Genomic DNA, 23,755 nt, shown 5'->3' with positions numbered 1-23,755 from the left:
GTTCCCACATTGACAGTGCCCTCTAGCTTAGTTATTCAAAGGGCCTTGAGGGATATTTCAAAGCCAAATCCCTGAAGGTCCAGCATGTAGCCTCATTTGTGAGAAAGCACGTAACTGCTTTCATTAAGAATGAAAGTACGAATCAGAGCTGTCATTAAGGATCAGAGCAAGCATGTCAGACCAAGTGAGGTGAAGATCCTGTACCTATTTCTGCAAGACAGCAAAACCCCAAGGGGCACTGCTGCACATGGATGTGGCAGCACACAAACTCCGTGACACAATTAAGTGATAGCTAAAAAACAATCAAAGAAACAAGACTGGGGAAACTTGTCCCATGATTGAGAAGTTGTTTCTCCTTGCAAGACCTTTCTCTCAGAGACAGGCATGTGACTGCCCCTTGGCCTGCAGACAGAAAGTCAAGTAAATGGGGAAGTTATAAGACATGACAATGGACTTTTTTTTTTTTTTTTCTCCAGTTCATAACAATTCAAGACAAGGAAACAATTTATCCGGTTTGTAATGTTTTGGTGGGGATGGACTCCACCGGCCCCAAAGGATGAGCAGCCCTTGCCAGGGGCTGTCTGGAAGGTATCTGGAGGCACAGATGGAAAGCAGGCCAAGGATCTTTTGTATCTGGAATTTCCTTAATTTCTCTGCAGAGAGCAGGCTTAATTTTTATTCATTGTTCTAACCATTCATAAGATTCCCTCGAGTCTCTGTAGAATTGCCATACAAAAACAAAACAAAACAAAACAATCTTCTTAAGCTCTTTTCATGTGGCTCCTCTACCCAGACTGAGCTATGACTATCAGAATACCTAACCTGCATCCAGGGCTGATGACTTCTTGTTCTTGCTTATTTTTGTGCAAAATACCATTTTAATCTGTTGGAAAAGGCTGTGTAGGCATGCCACCACTCAAGCAGTTAACATCGGCATGCCCATGAGCAGGCACTACTTCCACACAAACAGCTAAGGAGCTGTTGGCTATGGAGTTCACGGCTGTAGCTGTGCTCACACGGAGAGCGTGAGAGCGCAGCTTGGCTGGTGAGCGTGACGTTGTTACGTAGTGCAAGCAGAATTTCACAATCCATTATCTTCAGTGTCCGTGCATCCGGGAGGAGATGCTGTCTATCTAACCTATGCCAATCCTACTTGCCACAGCACCACCTTACCAGCCGTACGGCCACCAGCATTTCTGAGCCCCTACCAGCGAGGCATTTTCTTCAGCATCAACGCTGGCTTGCGATCTCCCCACTCCTCCTATCCCATCTCCCCCCTTAGCTTTGCAAATGCAGACAGCAGCGTGGCAAACAGCAGGCAAAGCTATTCCTTCACAGTCTTCTCCAGGGGGACAAAGTCTGGGACAGGGAATAAAGATGAGAGAGCAGCTGAGGTAACCCTTGTCCAAGGAAGGCCTGAGAAAGAGGAAGCAGGATGACTCTGACAATTAGCTCAGTTTCCTCTTTTGTCTCTTTGACAGTCTGGGAAGCAGCGTGGGTGCTGTCCCTCAGAGAGCCTCCATCTTAACTCTGGGGGAAGGCTTTGCAGAATCTGTGGCAGGAGCTTCAAAACATGGCAGCACCCCCCGCAGCCGGGGCGGTGTGTGGCAGGAGGGGTTTCTTCCGCACCCTTATCCTGGTGGCCAGGCTCCTTTTGGGGCCGAGGGACCTGTGGGGGCACAGCAGCATCCCCCTAGGGCGGGCCAAGTGGTCCAGGCACAAACAAACCAGGCACTGGGGTGCAGAGCAGGGGCATGGGAACAGGATGGGAAGGGCTGCTGTCGCCATCTGGCTTGGCAGCACTTCATGTAATTTTTGGAAGCCAACGTGAACACATTTTGATAAGTAAGACTAAAGTCTCTCAGTGTAAGCTGAAATTCCTCTACATAGTGCTGTTTCGGAGGTCTCTGGACAATGAGCACCATCTTTCCAGTTCAATTTGCTATTCTCGGCCTCGCAGTGTCGGCCAGGGATGTTTTCCCGACCAGCTGAAATAAGCTCCTGCTACAAACTTGAAAGAGCTTTTAGCTTTTAGGTGCTTTTAGGTACTTCTGGGTGGCTTTAGCTTTTAGGTGTTTTTAGCTTTTAAGGTGCTTTTAGCGTTCACATACAAACGGGAAAATAAACAACGTAGAGAAGCAGAAGGCAGGCTAGAAAAGGTCATTTGCGTTCGAATTTTCTTCTTCTTCCTTTTTATTCATTTATTTATTTATTTATTTTTAAGCGAAATCGGGACATAGCAGAAGTCCCAGCAAGCCCCGAAGAGGAGGGCGCCCTTCCAGCGGTGCGAGCTGCCAGATCCGAGCCTGTATCAGCACTTAACAGCAAAACTCAAAAAAAAAAAAAAAAAAAAAAAAAAAAAAAAAAAAAAAAGCCCCGAGGCCGCCGCCCGGCCGCCCCCGCCTCGTCAGCGCCCGCCCGCCGCTTCCCGGCCGGGCCCTGCCCGCTGCAGGCCAGGGCGCAGGCGCCTGGCTGGGGGAGCGGAGCAGCCCCGGGGCCGTGCCCGGCGCCATGCGGCTGCTGCTGGCGCTGCTGCCGCTGCTGGCGGCCGGGCGGAGCGCGGCGGGCAGCGGGGAGCAGCCGCCCGCAGGTAACGAGCCGGGACCGGGCAGCAGCGGGGCGCAGGGGGGAAAGGGGGGAGGGGGGGCAGCGAGAAAATGGAGGCGGCCGCGGCGGGGTGCGGGGGGGAAGCGGCGCCCTCGGGGCTGGCGCTGCCCGCGGGGTGCGGCGAGCTGCGAGCTGCGGGGGTAGAGGGGAGAGTGGGCAGAGCAAAAAAAAAAGAGCAGGGAAAGCGGGGGATGGAGGTGTAGGGGGTGAGGGGCGTGGGGAGCTGTGTGCCGTAGAGCTTGGCTGTATGCCTAAAGGCTGATGGCAGAAATCAGTGCTGGTGGATCGCATCCCCACGCGCTGCGGGTGCTGCCAGCGGGTGGTGTGGGGCTGCGCATCGCTCAGCTCCCTGCCCGGCTGCACGGCCCGAGCCCGCACCTCGCAGGGCTTGGGAAGGTTGCTGGGGTTTTTTTACCTGCCCCCAGCTTGGGGCAGGGACGGCTGGCGTGACGGGGCAGTTCGCAGCCAGCTCATTCACCTTGCCAACAGGTTGTTAGACCTTGCCCACAACGCCTTTCCTTCAAGGTTTCAAGGTGAATGCTGGCCTTGGGGATCTGACTTCACGTCTTCTGAGGATATGCTTTTATTGCCAACGAAACATGATGTTTTGACGTTGTGGCAAGCGATTTTGAGGTTAAAAAGCACAGTACAGTAAATCACGACTGTGAGTTGAAGCTGCCACAATCCAGGCTAATCCAGCACAATAATTGCCTCACTGGGAGGCTCTGGAAAAGTGCTGTGGGGTAGATGAGATAATATCAAGCTACCTGGAAGTAAAATGCTCATTTTTCTGTGCATGAGTGCAGTAAAGCCTCAGCTGAAATCCGCAGCACACGCTTTTGAGTTGTGTCCTGAAAACACAAGTAGAGTTTTTCCTGGTGACCAGTGTGCAGGTTGGCCACAGCCTCTATAAACATACCCTTCAGAGGCTTCATCCTTTAAGCAAAAACTTAATTTTTTTAGACAAAAAAATGTGTTGGAGGGAGTTCTAACAGATACTGCTGTGTATTAGATGAATGAAAAAGCTGGTTATGCCTGTGAAGACAGACCATTACCGTAACTTTATTTCATTATTATGTAGATGCAAGCAGATGTGTTGGCTTACAGTGGAAAGATGAGAGTAGGAAACGGGGAATTCTGAAACGCATTTATGATGCTTTCCTTTGTTATGATAGAGTGCTTATTTTCTGAAGTCTTAATAGGGCTTTTAGTGTTTTGACAGTATAAAGTGGCTCGGGCTGAGTGTGCAATGAGGAAATGCCCTTCAGCCGGTCATCGTCTCCCAGGCAGCAGTCGTCCAAATAGCTGAAGGCTCGCTGTGTTTTCTGCAGCTGGGCACTTAGCTCGTCTGCACAGATATGCCTGTGACTCACCTTGGAGCTGGGCATTCACTGGTGGGAGCTGTTGGGGTGTAAGTATCCAGAAAGGGAGGCCTCTGGTCAAGGTTGCAGTTGTAGTGGAAGCAGATTTGGAGACTGCAATAGCAGTTTGAGGTGCTTCTTGCTGATTGAAAGCCAAATTTCCAAGGAGGTGTGTGTACTTCCTTTTTGTGGCTGGCTTCCAGTTGTGTTGTGGTGATCTTGGTCTTTTGGGTTTGTTGTTTTGATTCTGATTACCGGCAGTCATAGCAGTTCTTCTGTCCAGCTGTAGACAAAATTTTGATAATAGAGAGTGCTGTACCATGACGTCTCAGCTATTATAAAAGGGTAAAAAATTCATACAGAATACTACCTGGCTGAGATATTTTATCATAAACAAAAACTTTTAGAGCAAGCTCCATGAGGAAATAAAACTTGTAAATAGTAGCTGTTCTCAAAGGCACTAAATACTGCCCCTAGCGTTTGATGTCACACAACCAAGAATATTTATTTCACTCGTATTTTTAAAAGCATAACAGCTTTAAATTTCACCCTTAGTTTTTGTCCTCTCTTTGTTTGTAAATTGAATGGTGGTTCCTAGAAAGGAATTGAAGATCTTTGGAGAACTTGCAGTGGAACCTCCTGCACCGAATTGCTGTTGCATGTGCTAACTCAAGCTCACTTTTAATGACTCTGTTAAGGAAGTGCCACCAGGGATAGGAGTGGCATTACAGGAGAAGTGTACGCCCAGGATTTCTTCTTGGAGGGACAACAAAGCAGGTGAAGGCGAGTGCCTGCAGACCTCCCACGGATGCGACCCAGAAGGCAGCCAAGCAGGCAGCAGGAGCAGGGTTCTCCAGCACCTTGCAGCCCGGTGGTAGTGAAGATTTTTCTGATCTTTTTACCTCTGTCTTTTCCCCTTTGGTGGTGGTGACAGCTGAGGAGAATCATGGCTTCTACATTCGTGAAGGCACCAAAGCCTCTGTCCTTCCTGGGTGCACGTAAAGGGGGTGTATGAGCTCAGATGGAGCGCAGGGCTGGCCTGGGGAAGGCATGCTGTTTTTCTTGCCAGTAGCACAGGGTAACGGTTTTGTAGTGCTGTGTCTGGCTGTCTTTTAACAGGCTAAATGGTGAGATAACCACTTGGCAGGAATCCACAGCAAAATGAGAACTGTTGTGTCTCGTATCTTACAGAAACGGCTTAAAACGGTTTTCCTGTGATGCCTCTCCTGAGGTTTATAAGGACTTATTTATTTTTCATGAAAATCCAAAAAAGGAGCAGTTTCAAACACTGCGTCTTCACAGGATTTCTAACAGTTTCTCATTAAGCTTTCGATTCGAGCTGTCAATTTGTATTTGAGTACCTGAGTGAAGTTTATTCAGCGTGTGCAGCTTCAGAGAGCTGTCTGGATCTTTGTCAGCGTTGTTTCAGGTGGCTGTGCTGTGGAGTCTGCATTGTGGGCTCACTGGCACCTGGTCAGTCACATGTATTGTGAGGCTTTCAGTCAAACTCTGCTTTTGTGAGCAGTAGTAAGGAAGCCTCTGTGTGTATGGTAATGCCTCATGGCATCTGCTAGGAGGGAAGAAGGATCTTTGGTGTTGGGCAAGAAAGAAACATCAGTATGGAGGCTGTCTGTCTCATTTTTACATCTCTGAAATGTCCCCTTCTCAGGTTCATCTTTTTTCACTCTTGGATAATGCATCACTGAGGCTCAGTGAATAGGTGGGACATCTACACTTATCAAATACTAAGACCTTCTGTATGTACTTTAAAATAGATTTGACTGAATATGTGGCTGCTATAAACATTACTTCACAAGTACTTTCCGTAGGTAGTATTGTTCAGGAGCATTTATGTAGTGAACAAGACAGATTAGTTTCAGGCAGGCACAGAAACCTTTCTCAGTTTACATATTTTAACCTGCTCAGATTTTCAAAAGCAAAAATCTTTCAGTGGCATTTGGCTTTTAATCCCCTCCTACATGTATTTCCTTCCTGTCCGCTGTGCGGGTTAGCTGAAGACACGAATGTCTCCAAAATGCTAATACTTCAGTGAAGATAATAATCAAATATCTTCCCAACACATGCGGTGTATGTGTGTAATATGTTGTGCATGTGTGTATATATGCATATATGTAAACACACAACAGTGTCTGTCGTATCTGTGGAGGTCTTTGTCACTGATGTGGGAGCGTTAGTTAGTTTGGACTGTTTGCATATGAACAAATATCCACATTTCTTTTTGAGTTGTGCGTGTTCATTATAAACTGATCCTAGTGTGAGTTTGCCAAGATCAGCTACATGATTGCATTCCTATTCTGTTCCTTCTGTTAGGCGCTCGGCTTCTTGGTTGCCCCATGTGGTGGTTTTACTCAGGTGGGCAGCTGAGCTCCACCACAACCACTCTCTCACTCCCCCTCCTCAAAGGGAAAAGGGGGAAAATATGATGGAAGGGGCTCGAGGGCTGAGATGAGGACAGGGAGATGGTTCAACAATTACTGTCATGGGCAAAACAGACTCAGCATAGGGAGACTAATTAAATGTATTGCCCATTACTAACAGGCTAGAGAAGTGAGAAACTAAAAGCAAGCTAAAACACCTTCCCTCCCATCCTCCCTATTCTACATCTCCTCCCCCCGAGTGGCGCAGGGGAACAGGCAATGGGGGCTGAAGTCAGTCCCTGATGCTTCATCCCCACCGCTCCCTCACGGTCTCTCCCTGCCCCTGCTCCCCATGGGGTCCCTCCCTTGGATGCCGTCTTTCCCCAGCTGAGCCTGGGGGGCTGCCCACAGGCAGCAGCTCTTCAAGAACAGCTCCCACACGGCTCCGTCCCATGGGGTCCATCCATTTCCCAGGAGCAAACTGCTCCAGCACAGGGCCCCCACGGGTGGGCGGCAGCTCCCCCCAGACCCCTGCTCCTGCGTGGGCTCCTCTCCACGGGCTGCAGCTCCCCCCAGACCCCTGCTCCTGCGGGGGCTCTCCATGGGCTGCAGCCTCCTCCAGGCCACATCCACCTGCTCCACCGGGGGCTCCTCCACCCATGGGGGGGCTGCAGCGTGGAGATCTGCTCCATGTGGGACCCATGGGCTGCAGGGGGACAGCCTGCTCCACCAGGGGCCTCTCCACAGACCACAGGGGAACTGCTGCTGCCTGCCTGGAGCACCTCCTGCCCTCCTGCTGCACTCACCTGGGGGGTTGCAGGGCTGCTTCGCACTCCTCACACTCCCAGCTGCTGTTGTGAAGCATTATCCCCCCCCCCCCTTTCTTAAATATCCTCTCACAGAGGCACAAACAACATCTCTTATTAGCTCAGCTATGGGCAGCAGCCAGGTCCATTTGGAGCCGTCTGAAACTGGCCCTTATCTAACGTGGGGCAGCTGCTGGATTCCTCTCACAGAGGGCACTCCTGCAGCCCCCTGCTACCAAAATCTTGCCACATAAATCAACTACGCTCTGTGATGATGCTTGTACTTGGCTCTTAGCCCTCCTCACTCCAAACTTTACTTTCTGACATTCTGGTTCTTTATCCTCAAAATCCAAGCATGCTTACTTTCTTTTAGTGATGTTAAAAAAACAAAACAAACAAAAAAAACCCTGATATTACTGGCCTACCTTCTTTTATTCCTTCATTCTATGAACAGAGGGCTGCTGAAGTTCCTCAGATGTTGTTCATAATGCATGTACCTAATTCAAATTCTGTGCAAAATCTGTTTCCTTTCTGTTGGCCTGTGGTGCTGTCTTACAGGACGAGGTGAGCAGGGCTCACTGCGGGTAGACATCACCACACTTGAACTGGGAGCAAACTAGAACTTGTCGGATCGTTAGAAGTCCTATAGACAGCCTGAATAAAGGGGCTGTCAGCTAGACAAATTAAGATGCTTTTTTTTTTTTTTTTTTTAAAAAAAGGAGAAAAAAAGGGAGCTAATAAGCCTGAATAAAGGGACTAGAATCCCTTAGGAAGTAGAAGTAGACTATATTTCCTATTTCCACGCCCATTTTGAAGTCCCGTGGTCTAAACTGTTGTAGTGCTGAGCACTCACTTCTCTGTCTTTAAGCTGCTGTGACTTTAGCTCAGCCTCTGTGTGCTGCTAAATGAGCTGATGAGTAAAGTACTTGGTGACTCAAACTGATTAGGCAGCCTTCCCAGGTAGAGGTAGCGTCTTCCATGGAAATAATTAGTGTAGTTAGGAAAAGGAGGTGAGCACCCAGGCCTTCTTCGGCTTTCAAGTGGAGTCAGCAAATCTCATAGGTAAATGCAAGTTGGGAACAATTTCCATTGAATGTACTACATGTGCATTAGACAGCCTGAGAGACAAGATGGTCAGTGCCAGTGGAGAGTAAGGGAAAAGGAGTGAAAGGTGTCATCTGGTAGAAAAATTACTTTAATGGGTAAAATAGGTAATTCTTGGCTTGTGAAACATGGAGAGGTTAATGAGGTGAGAGAAAGTGTGCTATAAACCTCTTTCTCTACTGGCTTTTGTTCATAAGTAGAGTTAAAAATTTTAGCTTCTCAGCTCATACTGAAGAGTATCCTTAAGGTCTTAAGGATATGGCGTGAAAGGTAAGAGAGGGACATGCTGCTTGACTAGCTTACCACTGGAGACAAAGTTGTTAACAGTACTGATGAAAAGGATGAGCTGATGGTCTGTGTAAACTCTTGTTCCTATACGTGATCGTGGCCAACCTGTGGTCATTGTGTTACGGGGTGGTGACCTCCCTAGTGGCTGGGAACGGGGTGTGACTTGTGAAGAAAGTTGGCTTTCCATGAGGAAGGTTTGTTTTCTTCCAAGTTCCTTTGTAGTCTCACAGCTGGAGCATGCTCACGTCTCCTATGGAGCTGTTGGGAAAATACTGAAGTAGATCTAAATGCATTTCCTTGCATAATGTGGTAATAAGCACCAGAGAAACACTTAGCTGGCATAATAAACCTTATTTAAGAACCATTTTTGAATAACTAAGACATGGAGATGCAAACTGATTTCAATTAAAGAAAACACGATCGTTCATTAACTGAAGGTAATACCTGTATGTGAAATAAAATAAAAATGCAGGAATCACATGATTATTTCTATGCAAGTGTTTATTTTTTAAGGCACAGTGTGACGTCTGTGTGCTTTGACACCTCTTTTGCCAGCTTGTCACCTTTTTTTTTCTTGTGGTTGAGAATTTGATGATTAGGTTCCTTTATTCCAATAACTGAAATACCACTCCCGTACATACTATCAAATGTGTGATTCTGTGAAATAACTAAACCACAGCACCACTTGTGGAGTGAGGCATATTATGTGTAATCATCAGATCTTCGAGGTTAATGGTGTATCTCAGCCTCTGGATATTGCTTTCTGTAAGGTGTTATCTTTGTGGTCTTGTTTTCAAGACATGAAAACTGTTTACTTTCCCTCAGCGTATCACGAAGTGAAGTAGGAGCATTTGTGTTGTGAACAAGCAGCAGCCTGGAGCAGGTCAAACACAAGTTACCTTTCAATGTTTCACAAATGCTATCTTGGCAGAATATTAGCGATGCCAAATCAGACATTGAGAAGCTAAGAAGCGGCAATTAAAATGGTTGTGAACCTCATTTTTGCCCTTCTGAATGCCCTGTGACAGCCCTAAGTAGTTAAAGCATTAAGTCATTTTCATTCCTGTGCAGCGGCTCCCCCAGTATCTCTGCTGCTGTTGGTGCTCAGAAGTTTGCTGTGTGAGGAAGCTGTTGATGCTACTTTTATTTGTGTGTCACTTCCTCACCTCTGGTGCTGTTAATAAAACGTACTTCAGATAGTCTCATGAGTATGGGCCTACACGGTAGTTTCAGTGCTAAAATTCCTTGCAACTGGTAGGATTTTATTATCACAGCCTTCCAGAAGTACTGCTGGGAATGTAAAAATGTCATCATCAGAAATTGACGTTGAATCCAAGCTTTCCCTGGCAGGCCTGTTGTCTTTCGGCTAGGCTGAGACGTTAGGAGACAGGAGGCATTAGGGGGCACACAGCCTGGATTCAGCAGGTTTGGTGACACACTTCCCCATCTCCTCTTTCTGGGTCAGTTCTGAAGAGCCAGATAAATCTGCAGGTTTTGGGGTTAATCTCTAATTTCAGTAAGCTATCAGCCCTGCCGGTTTACCTGTGTAATACGGACATAGGGATGTAATCATCCTGATGGACCTGATAAGGTCTGTCTGACAGACTTGTTTCCAATGGACATGGGTTATTTGAGGTTCAGGGTTGCAAGTAGAAAGAAAACTTTCTCTGTAGGAGAAAAGAATAGTAAATCAGCATGCAGAGCTCAAGTGTGTTTGTACTCATGGCAAACTGGGTCCACTGGGGGAACAACTTGCAGTTTTTGTGTCTAATTTTTCCAGTCATATCTTGCACGTTGCCTTTTCCAAAGTATTTAGAAATATATTTGACTATTCTCGTATTTGACTAAGTGCAATTGTTCTGCTTCTTCCAGTACCTTCACCAACAGACCTTGTGGTAACATCCCAAAATTTCAAAACAGTCTTGAGTTGGCAGTACCAGCCTATGTCTGAAACGCCTTATTTTGTTGTGGAAATGAAACCTTACATGTAAGTTCATACTTTTTTGTCATTTCAGGTACCTCATATTCTCTAGAAGCACAAAAACAATCAGTCCATGGTGATAAGTTTGGGGTTTTTTATGTGCTGACGTCCCGTAAAGGTTGCCAAAGTGTAAATTAAGATAAAATTCTCCAAAAAAAACAGAATGGCTGAGGCTGGCAGGGCCCTCTGGAGGCCATCTGGTCCGACCTGTTGCTCAGTCAGTGACACCCAGAGCAGGGTGCCCAGGACCACGTCCAGGCGGCTTCTGGAGATCTCCCAGGAAGGAGCCTCCACAGCCTCTCTGGGCAACCTGTGCCAGTGCTCTGTCACTTGCAGTGTTGTTTTATCACAGGCAGTGTGTTGTACAGTATTTTTCTTTTGAAATAACAGCTATTGCTTGTTCTGTTTTACAGCCCAGGTACCTATATGACTGTTTCAACTTGTGTGAACATCTCAACTAATTCTTGTGATCTCTCACGGGAAGTAAAGGAAACTTTTTCTCCTTACTGGTTTCGAGTTAAAGCTGTTGTTGGATCAGAACAGTCTGAGTATGTTGAAACAAATGAGTTTATTTTGCAAAAGCATGGTAAGTTCTATCATAGATCTTGTAATTCCTTTCCCAGAATATGTTTTTGTTTTTTTTTTTATTTGTTTCTTTTAATGATCAGAGTATCCTTGTTGCTGTATTATTCTGTCTCATAAAGTTGGGAGTCCAGGACAAAGCAAAGCATGATGGTTGCTCAGTAGGAACTTCCATAGTTCTGTCTCTCTAGGGACTTGTTTGCCCTGTCACTGTGGTATTGGACTTGAGTGAGACATTGCCCATGAGATTCTCTCTGACCCGGGCTGTGCTTCTGGTAGAACTGGATTTATGCACTGCTGGAGATGGAGAAATGGAGAGTGTCTCCTTGTTTCCCCACTATGCTTTCCTTTTTCTCTACTCCATTCCCTTACTCAGTGCTCTCATGACTTAAAATCAGTGTTGGGTTTCAAGCGTTTGACAGAGGGATAGAAGTCATGCTAATAATGCTGAGTTTGAATGTTGGCAGTAAACTGGCAGCCATGGATGGAGAAGAGAGATAAAATCACCTTCCTGTTGGACAAGGCTAAGTTAGAGTTAGATTATTAGATACTAAAAATTTGCATAGGCGATTGCCACCAGAAATCAGAACTATTATTCTTAAAGATAAGATTTGTTTATGTTTTCAAATAGCCTTTGTTTCAGCACAGTATTGTTTTTAGCTCAGCATAATTCATGGTGGCATATAGTCAGCAGTACTTTGTTTTGTTCTCATTCACATGGCATAATTGCTTTGTTGGATTTTCTGTTATCAGTGATTTCTTTATGGTCCTATATGCATAGGAAAGTTTGACTTCTTAACAGTAATCTCCATTATTTCCATTTTAGAAGCAGGTTCACTTATGTATCGAAATGCATCCATTATTTCCCAATGTTGCAGATATATAATGTTAACAACATTAAAGTGAACATATCAGTCTTCTTGAATCTAATGAATTTTGGAAAGTTAACTACAAGTAGCCTGTTTTGTTAGATTTCTTTATCTCAATACTGTGTTAAAAACTTTGGACTAATAGTAAAGGAAAAATGTGTTGCAGGAAAAATAGGACCTCCAAAACTGAATCTCTCAAGGCACGCTGATAAAATCATAGTTAATATTTACCATCCTGTATTTCCTATGGAGTTTCAGCCTTGGATCACAGACAATTTAGATTTCACGTACCAGGTGACTTTCTGGGATAATGAAACTCAGGTATGTTTCAAAATAAAAACTTAAAAACACTTATTTGTTTTGAATACATAACAAGGGATTCTTTCCTCTGACGCACAGAGCCCACAGATATTAAAAAAAAAAAAAAAAAAAAAGGGCAGTCAAATGTAACATAGGAGTGCTGAAACCCTAAAACCTGGGTTACAGTAAGAGGACTTGAAGGTCTGAAAGTTTCTCCAAATGCACTTTTTCCAACAAGAATCAGATAATTGCATTAGCTGTACATGAAAGAGAGGATTACTGGATCACATGCTGTTATTTCTGCATACCTGCTAAAACATGGATAACTATACTCCTTTCACATACCTAGATAGACCTTTCATTTCAGAATATTAAAGATATTGATACCACTTTACGTAGCAATCACAGAGGGTGAACTTTAGGAAAATGATAGTACATACGGTTATTTACAGTTAACCTTTATATGCATCTAGGTACAGGTGAACTAGGAATGAAAGTATGGAATATGAACAGAGTGTGTTTTATCTGCATCTGAAAAGTTTAAATGAAAGCACTATGGTCTTATTAAATAAACAAGCATAAGGTAGCTCAAAAATTGATAGTTGGAGTTCACAGCTTTTGTAAGGCATGTAGATATAGGAGCCACACCAAATAGTGTTGCAACATTTAAGAAGTGTTGGAAGGTACTGTAACATCTATCATGTATTTAGTCAAATGATATAAATATTACATGTATGTCTGTCTGTTTGTTTTTTTTTTTAGCATAAAAATGAGGTTTTTGCAGATGACTGTCTACAGTTTACAAATAAATGCAGCCTAGACATCCCAGTTACTCCTAATGGTTCTACTTACTGTGTTTCGGCAAAGGGAATTTTGTTTGAAAATCTGATAGTTGGTGCCCCGTCCGAAGAAAGCTGCATTCAGGTTCCTCTTGAGCAAACTACAAGTAAGAAAACGCTAAAATTTTACTAGCAACTTAATGAGTCTAACTAGAGATATGTTACAGCAAAGTATTTGAGCTCCGATACAGTCATGACATCACTAGGATATCCATGAGAGAATATGAAAAAAGAAAAAGCATGGTCATTCTTTTCCAAATGCACTTTCCCTGTTCCAAAGACTTTTAAAAATCATGTGTTATTTGCAAGTAATCCTGAGTTTTCTGGGTGCTTTTTCCTGCTTCACTGGTATTACAAAACTGGTTTTATTATACCTGATCATTGGTATAATTAACAACTGACAAATTGATTGCTTATTGGGTTATATGGCTTTTGGAAGCACTATACCTGTCTTCTAATAAATGGCTTTTTGAGTCACATCACAGTAGAAAATGCATTTAGTTATTCTGGAACTTGAAGTAACTTGTAATAAAGTTGTAATAAATCTGCTGCTTCTTAATTAAAGGGAACAATGGTAGCTAGTTGGTAGCCCATCTTTGTATCTCTGGTAGTCTGTTACAACCATTATAATGTTACTTCATTATGGCACAAAACTTCACTAGGGAAAAGAGATAAAATTGATAGAAGCAGTTGTGTTCTTTCTTTTATGCACAGGAGGAGCAGTGCGGTTGAGGGGGAAGGCTTAAAGGCAAATTGGACTAATGGAGTCCTCTATAAATATTAGATAAAAGTTCTGTTTCGGATTTCACATTTTGATTTTATTGTGCAGAGATGCACAGTAATTCTTACGTCGATTAATATGCTCTCACACAGAAAGTGTGTTTTTTAAAAAAAATTCATACCCATACATCATCTCTAAGGAACAAAAAATAAATTATAAAAATTCTTTACCTCTATAAAAACACGACTGTTATGTGAATTGAAAATCTTATGTTGTAATTTTTATGTACTTCATATACTGCTTTAAAAATTAAGTTCTCTTCAGTGAAAAAATTTGTTAAATTAATAAATTTGCATACTGCATCCTGAGCTATAGCAGTTTCTACATTTTTTCTAAATGGTACAGCACAGCAGTGGTTTATTTTCCAAACTTCTTAACAGAATTTGCTATAACTTCCTAGGTACAGAAAAAATGGTCATTGTGTGTGTGGCTGTGGTGATCATGGGCGTAATTTTCACATTATTTTGTGGCTTCAAGAAGCTAAGGGAGAAGAACATAAAGCTGCCCAAATCCTTGGTAAGTTCAGACTTGTTATCTATATCAGATTTTTAATATCCAACTCGGTAACTTTTTTATACCTGTAACATCTTTATGGACCTTCTGGTTGTTTTTACCATAATTTCATTAAAAAAAATAGCATTTGTACCAGTTTGTAGATTATGATAGCCTCTGTAGTCAGATGCCCTGTACGTGTTGTAGGATTAGACTTTGGTCTCTGTTTAACTGAAGTAGTGTTACTTAGTCTATTTTGAGAATGTAGTTTCCAAAAATCCCATAGTGTGTGTACATAGGTTTGTATTCATTCTAGTAGCAGAGAAACAAAATTACTGAGGTTAGAACAGACTTCTTGAGATTGTCTTGTCTAACTTCTTTGCTTAAGCAGGGTTAACTAGAGCAGGTTGCCCTGGATTCTGTCCAGTTGAGCTTTGAACATCTCCAAGGAAGCAGGCTCCACAGCCTCTCTGTGCAACCTGTTCTAGTGTTTAACCGACCTTACAATTTTTTTTAAAGAGTGTTTTCTTGCATTCAGGTAGGATTTCTTGCTTGTTTTTGTGCCCATTGTCTCTTGTCTCTTGTCCTATCATTGGACATGCATGAGATTCCTTCGTTATTTGGTAATACTATAATACTGGTAAGTGTTACAGTGTTCTTAGTGAGGTGCAGAGTGAGGAGGGAAAAAAAAAAAACAACAACGTAATAGCACTGTAGGAAGAGTGAAGAAAAACTGCTAGGGGAAATCTCCTCTTATATTGAGCAATCACAGAGAAAACAGTCAGATCTTCCTTAAAAGCTTCCTGCAGATGTATGTAGAAAATGGAGTGGATGCTACTTTAAGAACGGTAGAAGCCTCCAGGCATCCATGTCAGGTATTCCACTCTTCCCTGACAAGTACTGTTATACTGTCCTTCTGGTATCTTGTTAGTCACAACAGCTGAATAAACATCAGTAGCTGAAAAAAATCTTCAAGAGCTGCCATGTGAGGTAGTAGTAATTTTTAAATGGTCATCGTATCAAGAGGGTATCTTCTTGGCAGATACAGGAAGTCTCATAAGACTTCTGGAGAGAAGAGGCAGGGATCTTCAGTTCTGTGTTCTTCAACTTAAGACCCTTAAAGAGATTCCTTAGTGCAGGGTAGCTCAACACCTAACATCCCCCTGGAGCCTGATTTCTTTGGAGTGGAATATTAGGAGGTGAGATTGCTCTGACTGAGTGAAGATGTCCAAGCCAGTGATGCTGGGTCCCTTTATAGTAAGCAGCAATCTAGTCCATCAATTTCTGCAGCTCAGGCATCTCATTCTACAATAATAGGTAAGTCTGGTCAGACAAAGCATTCCATGAAGTGCCTGTTTCTCTTCATGGACTTTGACAGGAGCCATGGGACCAGCTCAGAGAGAGCCATCTGCATTTAGACTTAGTAGAAAGTCAGATGAGATAAATCTGTCTGAGGGACTCTGCAGCTAGACTCTGACATCAGGCAGACCTTTAGAAAACAGTGAGATGCTGGAATTTTTTTTTCATCTTCACACCCGTATGTAACTGTCTGAATATATACCATTGTCCTACATGCACAGAATAATTTTTTGAAGACCATTTGCTTTAGCAAAAGTCTCTGCATCTAGATGACTGTGCTATGCGTTGAGCATATTGCTCTTCAGGCTTCCCAAAACCACTGTGGTACACCACATCTAAGGGATCAGAAGAAAGAAAATCACAAGTAGAGCATGTGCCACTTAACTCCTGTGAGCCTACTGCTGTGTGGTCTAAGTCCACACGTTAGCTTTCTTGTGGAAACTTCACATGTGTCCATATTCTCAATTTACTGGGCTGTATGTTTTCTGGTGATTCATAGGTCCCAGCATACCACAGTCTGCTTCACATTCCACGTTGCTCCTGCTAAGGAACAGAATAAAATATACCTATTTGTGAAGATTGTTACCTTCTGTCCATTTCTGTTGAAGTCCCTGGTGACAGTATAAATTGCAGAGCTCAAGTAGATGGTTTTAATACAGCTGGTATGAATAATACAGGAATGTAAAATGAATAATTAATAACCTGTGATTCATTTTATATAATTAAAATTATTTTTTGAATGATTACATTAATGCAAACAATAATTTGTATGAATAATAAGTTTAATTATCCAAAGAGTTATCTGCACAGGCATCTGAGATCTGAGACCCTATCACAGACCTTTTGTGCTGTACCTGAGCTTCTCTGAAACATCTCAAGAGTTTTTCCATACATCAGAAGACTAGGCAAGATGCCCCACCTTAATACTGTTGCCTTACACTGATCTGCTTCCTGATGCCTTCAAGTAGATCCTATAAGATATCTGAGTCACTTCCAGAAAGTTGAAATTCTGAAAGAAAAATAAGAAATAGCAATTATCAAGCCTAGCTGAGGGTCAGACAAATTAAAAAATGAATTTCCATTTAGATTGCAGGAAAATTTTTAATGTCATCTTCGTGCTGTTTAGGACCTCCAAGGAGAGCAGTTGCAGTCATATTCAAGTCTTACTTCCACAGTCTCTTTCAGTATGGACATTTAATGGTTACCGTCATTAGAGAAGGTGTTAGGCCAAACGTTTGAGACACCCCTATTCGTGGCAAGACCCTACCAGGAGTATACATCGAAGGAAATGAGATAGACATTTGTTTTCTTTCAGTTATCTCACAAAAAGTATTTCAAGAGGCTGTTTCCTTCCACCCATCATATTGAGTCATTTCAGTTTCTCCTGTGTGTGGTACCAGATTTTTGGTCTAAGATTCATGATACAGGTTTATCCACTTTAAAAGGAGACAGTCCATAACTTACTGCTAAGTTGTGGGCATCTCCGTCTACTTAAACTTTGCTGTCTTCTATTCATGCCTCTCGTCTTTAAATGGTGGACGGTGTTTTAGTAGGTAGAAAATACACTTGCTCAATAAGACAAAACCTCACTGAAAAGCATCAGCTTGCATTTTTAGCTTACACTGAAGTCAACTTTTCTGCTGTTGATGCTTTTTCTGAGCCCGACAGGGGTGACAATGTTGTTGTCTTTCACTGAATTTCCAGAGCACTTACAAACATGCACAAAAGACTTAGGAATTTGCTCTGTGACTCTGGATTTTTTTGGTCATTCTGATTATGCAATTTTTCATTTAAAGGAATTGTAATTGCACGTCCCTGCAAATGTCATTGAATGATATTTACCACAAACAATTACCGTCTTAGAAGGAAGAGGCTACTTCATTAGTGCTTGTGACAAAGAAAGAGTGATGATAACATTGTATACATTATCAGTAACAGTTAAAGGAAAAATAATAACTTACTTATGGTAACACTTGTTTTAAAATAGTAACCCATATCTTGATTGCACTTGTTATTAGAGATCCTGTAAGTGTTATTACAGTTAGTGTATGTAGTAAGGCTTATCGATTATGTTCTTTGAAGCTAGAAATGAATGCATGAACTGCTATATTATCTTGTAAATAATGACTAAGCGACTATTAAAGAACCTTTGCTACCAGGAAACCCACAAGGGTTTTTTCTTCTTTCGTGGAATAGGAGTGTCTTGTAAAATCTTGCTTGTACCACCTTGTGCCATGGACAGGAAAACTAGTTTCCTTTTTGAGAATAGAATTCTTTGGATGTCTTTCTTGCATAGAAGCACTGATTTTATCCTTGTGTCTTTCTCTAAGCATTGCTAGTCAGCAGTGTGAAATGCAGAAACTTCATAAGGTATGAGACTTTCCCTTAGTGTCTTTTAGGACTATGGTTTTAGAAGCACGTGACAATTGTAAAAGGACAGAAATAAGAGCTCATTTGGTTCAAGGTTTTTATTTTTGCTGTGGCACAGCATGTACAGGTATTGGGGTAGGAGTGAAGTTGGAAATGCAGCTTTTAGCCATATTTTCTGTAGCATTTCATTTTAATTCACGTTCTGCAAGTATGGCAGCTTAAATAATGGATTGTCTTCTCTTGTCACATATTGTGTGACTATTGGAGCCTGATTTTTGCTACCCTCAGAAAAGCTACAGATGCTAGTCCCTTCAATATCAGTTTAAGTATGGCATAAGTAACTAATACTTTGTATCTGTATAAATACGTTTTGGAAATGGACAACATGAATGCCAACTGTTCATAACATTTTCACTATCTATGCATTCTTCATTGCATTCTGGTTTCTGTAACTATATTAACCATCCACTTCTTATGAATGGGTGGTTTTTATACGTACTCATGCAGAATTACCCCAAATAGTCTCTACGTGGTATTATGACTATTTCTGCACAACAGAAAATGAAAGTGCAGAGAGGATAATGACTGAAGAGCAGCTAGATTCGTAGCGTTACAATTCACCTTAAATGTCTTTTTTTTAAATAATAATAATAATTTTTAAAAAGTTTCCTGGTGGCAATCTTTAATTCCCAAGATGACCATCTCACCTTAGTTGTGTTAACACACCTATCTTACCTTTCTTAGATTTTCATATATATTCTTTAAAATACCTTAGAAAGAAAAAACAAAACCAGAAGAGTCTAAACATCCTGAAGGCATGTCTTAATGTTTCAAAACAAGCTGGAGCCAGGCCATTGAATGACTTAATATGGTCTTCCTGTGCTAGAGTTTTCAAAGCAAAATGTTACAGTTTCTTGCAGCACTGAGGGACTGCTTAGTGACATAAAAGAAATAACTAGAAAGATTTCAGCTTAAATCTTCAGATGATTAAAAATATAGTGGGCAGAGATTGTACTCATGAAACAGGTTTGATCCTTGCAAATGTATTTTCATGTAGAAAGTATTTCTGAGAGCTTGGATGGAAGTATGAATGAAACAGGTGGAGTCAGAGGAAGGTTGATGACCTTACCCGATTCTTATTTTGCTAATTCTGCTGGAATTGGCTGTAAAAACATTAAATGTGTATTGCGAACTTGTACCTTTTTTTGACCTCTAAGCTTCAACAGAAGGTAAAGCAGATAAATTAGAGAATTATGCAGAACTAAAAGTGGTTTTTTTGTTGTTTTTTTTTTTCTTCCCCCATTTAAGGTCACTGTGATAAGAAACCTGAACACGGATAACACTTTTGAATCAAAATCAGAGGGAAAATACATCTCTGTAGTAAGCATCATGCCAGTCCAATCAGTGTCGCCTTTGAATAGCAAAGAAACCTTGCTGAATATAGAGCCGGAAGAAGAAGCTGTCAGTCCTGAGAATTTCAGTGAAGAAGCATCTTCTTGTCCTCCGCCAGAGACACCAGATAAAGTGGAAGAGTCCTCTGTGCAGAAGATTACAGAGGAGGTCCCTTCTGATGATGAACAGAATTGTAAAGTAAAAGAGAGTTACTTTATTTCTAATAGTAACCAAACAGATACAAGTAGTAACTCTTCGGGTCCAGAGATTTCTGACACAGAAATACACCAAACAGTCATTCCAAGAAGCTGTCCCAAATTTTCTGGCTATGACAAGCCTCACGTGCCATTAGATATGTTGATAGATGTTGGTGAAGAACAACCTGTGATTGCTTACAGGTCTACTGACTAACCAGGATAGATGAAATGTTTAATCAAAGCTCATGAAGAACAGCATTACTGAAGATTATGGAGAGCCAGGCTTGTATCATGAATATCTAGAGGTTGTACGTACACTGATGGAAACAGAATGACAAGTGTACAGCTTAGTACAGTGGGTCCCGAAATGGGACTGAGCATAGCACCTAAGAACAATATGAAAACGGGTGGTGGGGGGAGGAAATTTCATAATAACCTCTCACTTTCAGAAATACCTGTGTATAGGGCATAACTTACTATTTCCTGTTTGAACAAGATAGTTCCCTGTTATTGGAACAGTACTCTGTGAAGAGCAGAGATGTTATGAAGGAGTGTAAAACAGCTGCTGGATCACTTACGAGAGGTATTGGTAGTATTTTTATCCTTGTCATTGTTTTCTCTGAAAATTTTTGAAGAATGTCTATGTATTCAAAGAAATCCTACTCTTTAAGTAAGAATATACTTGTAACTTTTTCCTATGTCACTTAGAAATTTGATTCCATCATCAAGAACCAGCTATTTATGTTCTTTTCTGCAACTAGAGGTCTGTGTTTCCAGGGTTGTTACTTCGCGTATTTCAGTGAGTACATGTTAAACTTTTTTTAAAAACAAACAAACAAACAAACTTCAAAGCAGAAGTCCTGTGATGTATATAGCTGTTCTTTAAAACACTGTTACTTCTGTATGGCTGCATCCTGATGGATTGTCTAGGTACACTGTGTAATCTTGTCACATTTTGGATAACACCTGTATGAGTGTGCTGGCTGATCCTCCGGAGGTGCAGGGGGAAGGTGTGTGTGACCGGCAGTAGTTACACAGACCCTTCAGGAAGTGTTATTCAAAATTAATCGGCCTGCTTTCCTTCAGAGTATTTCTGTTGTAATTCTTAGAACAATGTAATGTTTTCTCATAGAAACCAACAGGACTTCTACCAATCAGTCACAATTTCTAGATGGTTGGAAATGACTGCCATTTTTCATTGTCATGACCTAGCTCGGAAACTGTACCAAATTGTCTTCAGATGTATTTTTGAGGGAGGCAACAGAAAAGTAATGTGATAATTTGAAGTTCCTAAAACACTGTCATCTGAAAGGGCTCTGGATATTGTCATGTAAGATTATAGTTTTGAAAAACAAAGGATGAGAATTTTATATTTAAAAGCTTTGCAAGTCTAATGCCTTCAATCCAGGTACTTTGTCTTTAGTCCAGATTTGGTGGTGTTTTTTTCTGTTTGTAAGAAATGTTTATGATAGTGCTTAATTCAGGAAGAAGGGATATTTTTACAGACACAAGATAGTTAGTGAGTACAAAATTGTCTTTGTTCTAAAAGATGATTTTTATATGCATATCAGAAATGTTTGCTTGTTACAGCAAGTGATTTTAAAGGGAAACCAGTGTTGTGCCTTTATCCTGAAATTTCTCAGTGGCATGATTATTCTTAAGATAAAGTTTATACAGCAACTACTATACAAGTAGTACAACTACTGTAGTACTACAGGAAGGCTTTGAAAATCAGAATTAACTTGCAGTCAAATCTTCAACAAAACTGACTTTTCAGTTAATAGTATGGTTCACCACTGAAATGTGCATTTTGCAGTCTGTTTCACCAAGGAGATGAGCAGCTGTGTCCTGTGCAGAGCTTGAAAATGGTGCCATTTCTTTCAGATTTTTAGGTTGTTGATAAATAGGAGCTGCATAGGGTGCTAGGGTGTAGTGAAGGGATAGGGAGGTTAAGGTCAGAAACAATGCAGATTTATCATGTGCATGTGGGAAAAAATTGGCGTGGTGGTTAGACATTCCCATTACACATTGGCATTTGTAATGGAAAAGCACTGTTATTTTCTAACCTGAAAATCAAGCACAGGAGTACGGGTATTTTGTGCTACACAACATACATATGTACACAACTGGCCTGTTACTGTTACTATCATGAAGTTCTTTATTATTTTTTTATTATTTTTGAGAAGATTTTGGAACTATAGTTACAAAAGCCACTGAATTATCACCCTCCCTGGACCACCTCCCTTCTATGTGCTGTGTGTATAACGCTGAAAGGAGTGGAAGCAGAGTCAATGTTTTATTTTTTTGGGGACACCTGGCAGGTTTTATAATTATGAAATACAGGGTGCACAGAGCACCAGATTTGTTTATTTACTCTCTGTGACTGAAAATGTAAGGCCACAGTGAGACAAGAATGTGTTCATGGGTCAGTAAGCTCCGAGTCTTGCCTCCAGCTGTTGCTGGTGGCAGTAGTAATAAGAGAGAGCCTAAGAACAGGGTAAGTGCGTGACAATATTTCTAGTAGGAGACAATCTAGTTACCAGCAAGCTGTAGTGTGGTGGCTTTTTGGAACAGAGAACACAGAAATGCCTCACTGGCTACAGCACTGCTTTCCCATTTCTGTAGTACCGAGGAATTGAGCCATGTCTTTTTGAAGCTGTTGGGTAGTATTTACCTATGCATTTTCACTTAAGTGTGTTTAAATTAATAAGCTCATATTCTTCTGATGGAATAGTAGTTTGCTTAAGCTCCCAAGCATTTGGGAATAGCACCTTGGCGCTGGGTGTCAAAAAGCCTAAGGTTTGCAGGTTCAAAATTGCTTAACGTTCATGCCTTTTACTGACATAAAATACCAGCTATTCAGTATGACACGTGTAGAAGGTTGCATCAGTTCAAGCTGCTTCAGGTGATTTTTTACTCTTGTCATGGCTGCTCAGCGCTCTTCTCATCCTTTCTCCTAAAGGTGATTTGGGAGGTTATGGAATATGAGACATCAGAACATTATATCCTTTGTAAAACAACCTGCATCACAAACCCTTGGCCCAGCATTTCTAAGAACTTCTTTGGCTGTCCCTTTTGCACTGGTATTGTAAGTTCTTGTTGTTAGCCCTACTATTAACAATGAAGTACTGTGCTAATGCTCTGTGCTGACATGAAGGCATCAGATGCTCTTTTTTTTTTTTTTTTTCTCCATGTAAATAACTAATGTAGTTTTAAACAGAAATAATCGCTCTTTTTAAATCTGCTGGCATCTGTGAAAAGAAGGTATGTTAGCGTTGCATTTGCTCAGAACAGACATGCAAGTTTGTGTGTAGTCAGTCCTTCACTAGTGAAGATTCCAGGAAATGAAGGTTGCATGCAAAAGGCTGTTTTTCTCAACTAAGACTAGAAATAAGTGATTGCTCTGAAATGGTGCCATGTAAACAGTTTAGTATTAGTAAATAGAACAATTGCATTTAATTCATCTTAATAGTTTTAGCATGTCTTTAAAAAAAAAAAAAATGCACCTTTGATCTTCCAAGTTACTGAAGCCAAAACACAGATTTCCTATCATGACCTGCGTAGGTTTCTTTAGCGTGATTTTTAAGAGTTGTCCTTTAGATACGAAGTCCATGTTTACTCATATGCTTTCCATGTCTTCTAAATGGATGCAACCACTGGGTGAGGTGGGACCCGCAGAGGTCCACAGTTCATTCTTCTCCTCAGGTCAGTATCATTCCTCTTCCACGTTTGCCTAAAGACTCCACGAGCTGATTCAGTGATCTACTATAGCAGCTCATCACTCTTAGGAAGTATTTTCTAATGTCTAACTCAAGTCTTGCTGTCTCCAGAAAATTCATTATCCACTGTTGGCCCGTTTACCATGCTTTAGTCCTCTTTTCAAATTTATAACTAAAATACTTGTAAATACTGTAAATTGAAATTTTGTTTATGTGAAATTAAAAAAAAAATAATAATCTCAAAAGGCAAATGCACGTGTGCTCTTTTTCCTTCTGTCAGCTTTTGAGCTGAATACACTCCTGCTTTTGAAACCTCGCTGAATTAATTCC

At 41.7% G+C, this 23,755-nt stretch overlaps 1 protein-coding gene across 1 annotated transcript; it reads left to right on the top strand.

Annotated features, from left to right (window-relative positions):
• Nucleotides 1–2,443: 2,443 nt before the first annotated feature.
• Nucleotides 2,444–23,676, top strand: IFNGR1 (interferon gamma receptor 1). Its single transcript, XM_082757985.1, has 7 exons — nucleotides 2,444–2,590; nucleotides 10,417–10,531; nucleotides 10,939–11,111; nucleotides 12,143–12,297; nucleotides 13,039–13,222; nucleotides 14,297–14,412; nucleotides 19,426–23,676. The coding sequence occupies exons 1-7, from the start codon at nucleotides 2,512–2,514 to the stop codon at nucleotides 19,918–19,920; spliced, it is 1,317 nt and encodes a 438-aa protein (XP_082614111.1). The 5' UTR covers nucleotides 2,444–2,511; the 3' UTR covers nucleotides 19,921–23,676.
• Nucleotides 23,677–23,755: the final 79 nt, after the last annotated feature.

This window comes from Aythya marila (genome assembly GCF_965140915.1).
Source record: "Aythya marila genome assembly, chromosome: 3".
Lineage (NCBI taxonomy): Eukaryota > Metazoa > Chordata > Aves > Anseriformes > Anatidae > Aythya > Aythya marila.
This window is presented reverse-complemented; position numbering and strand designations above follow the sequence as displayed.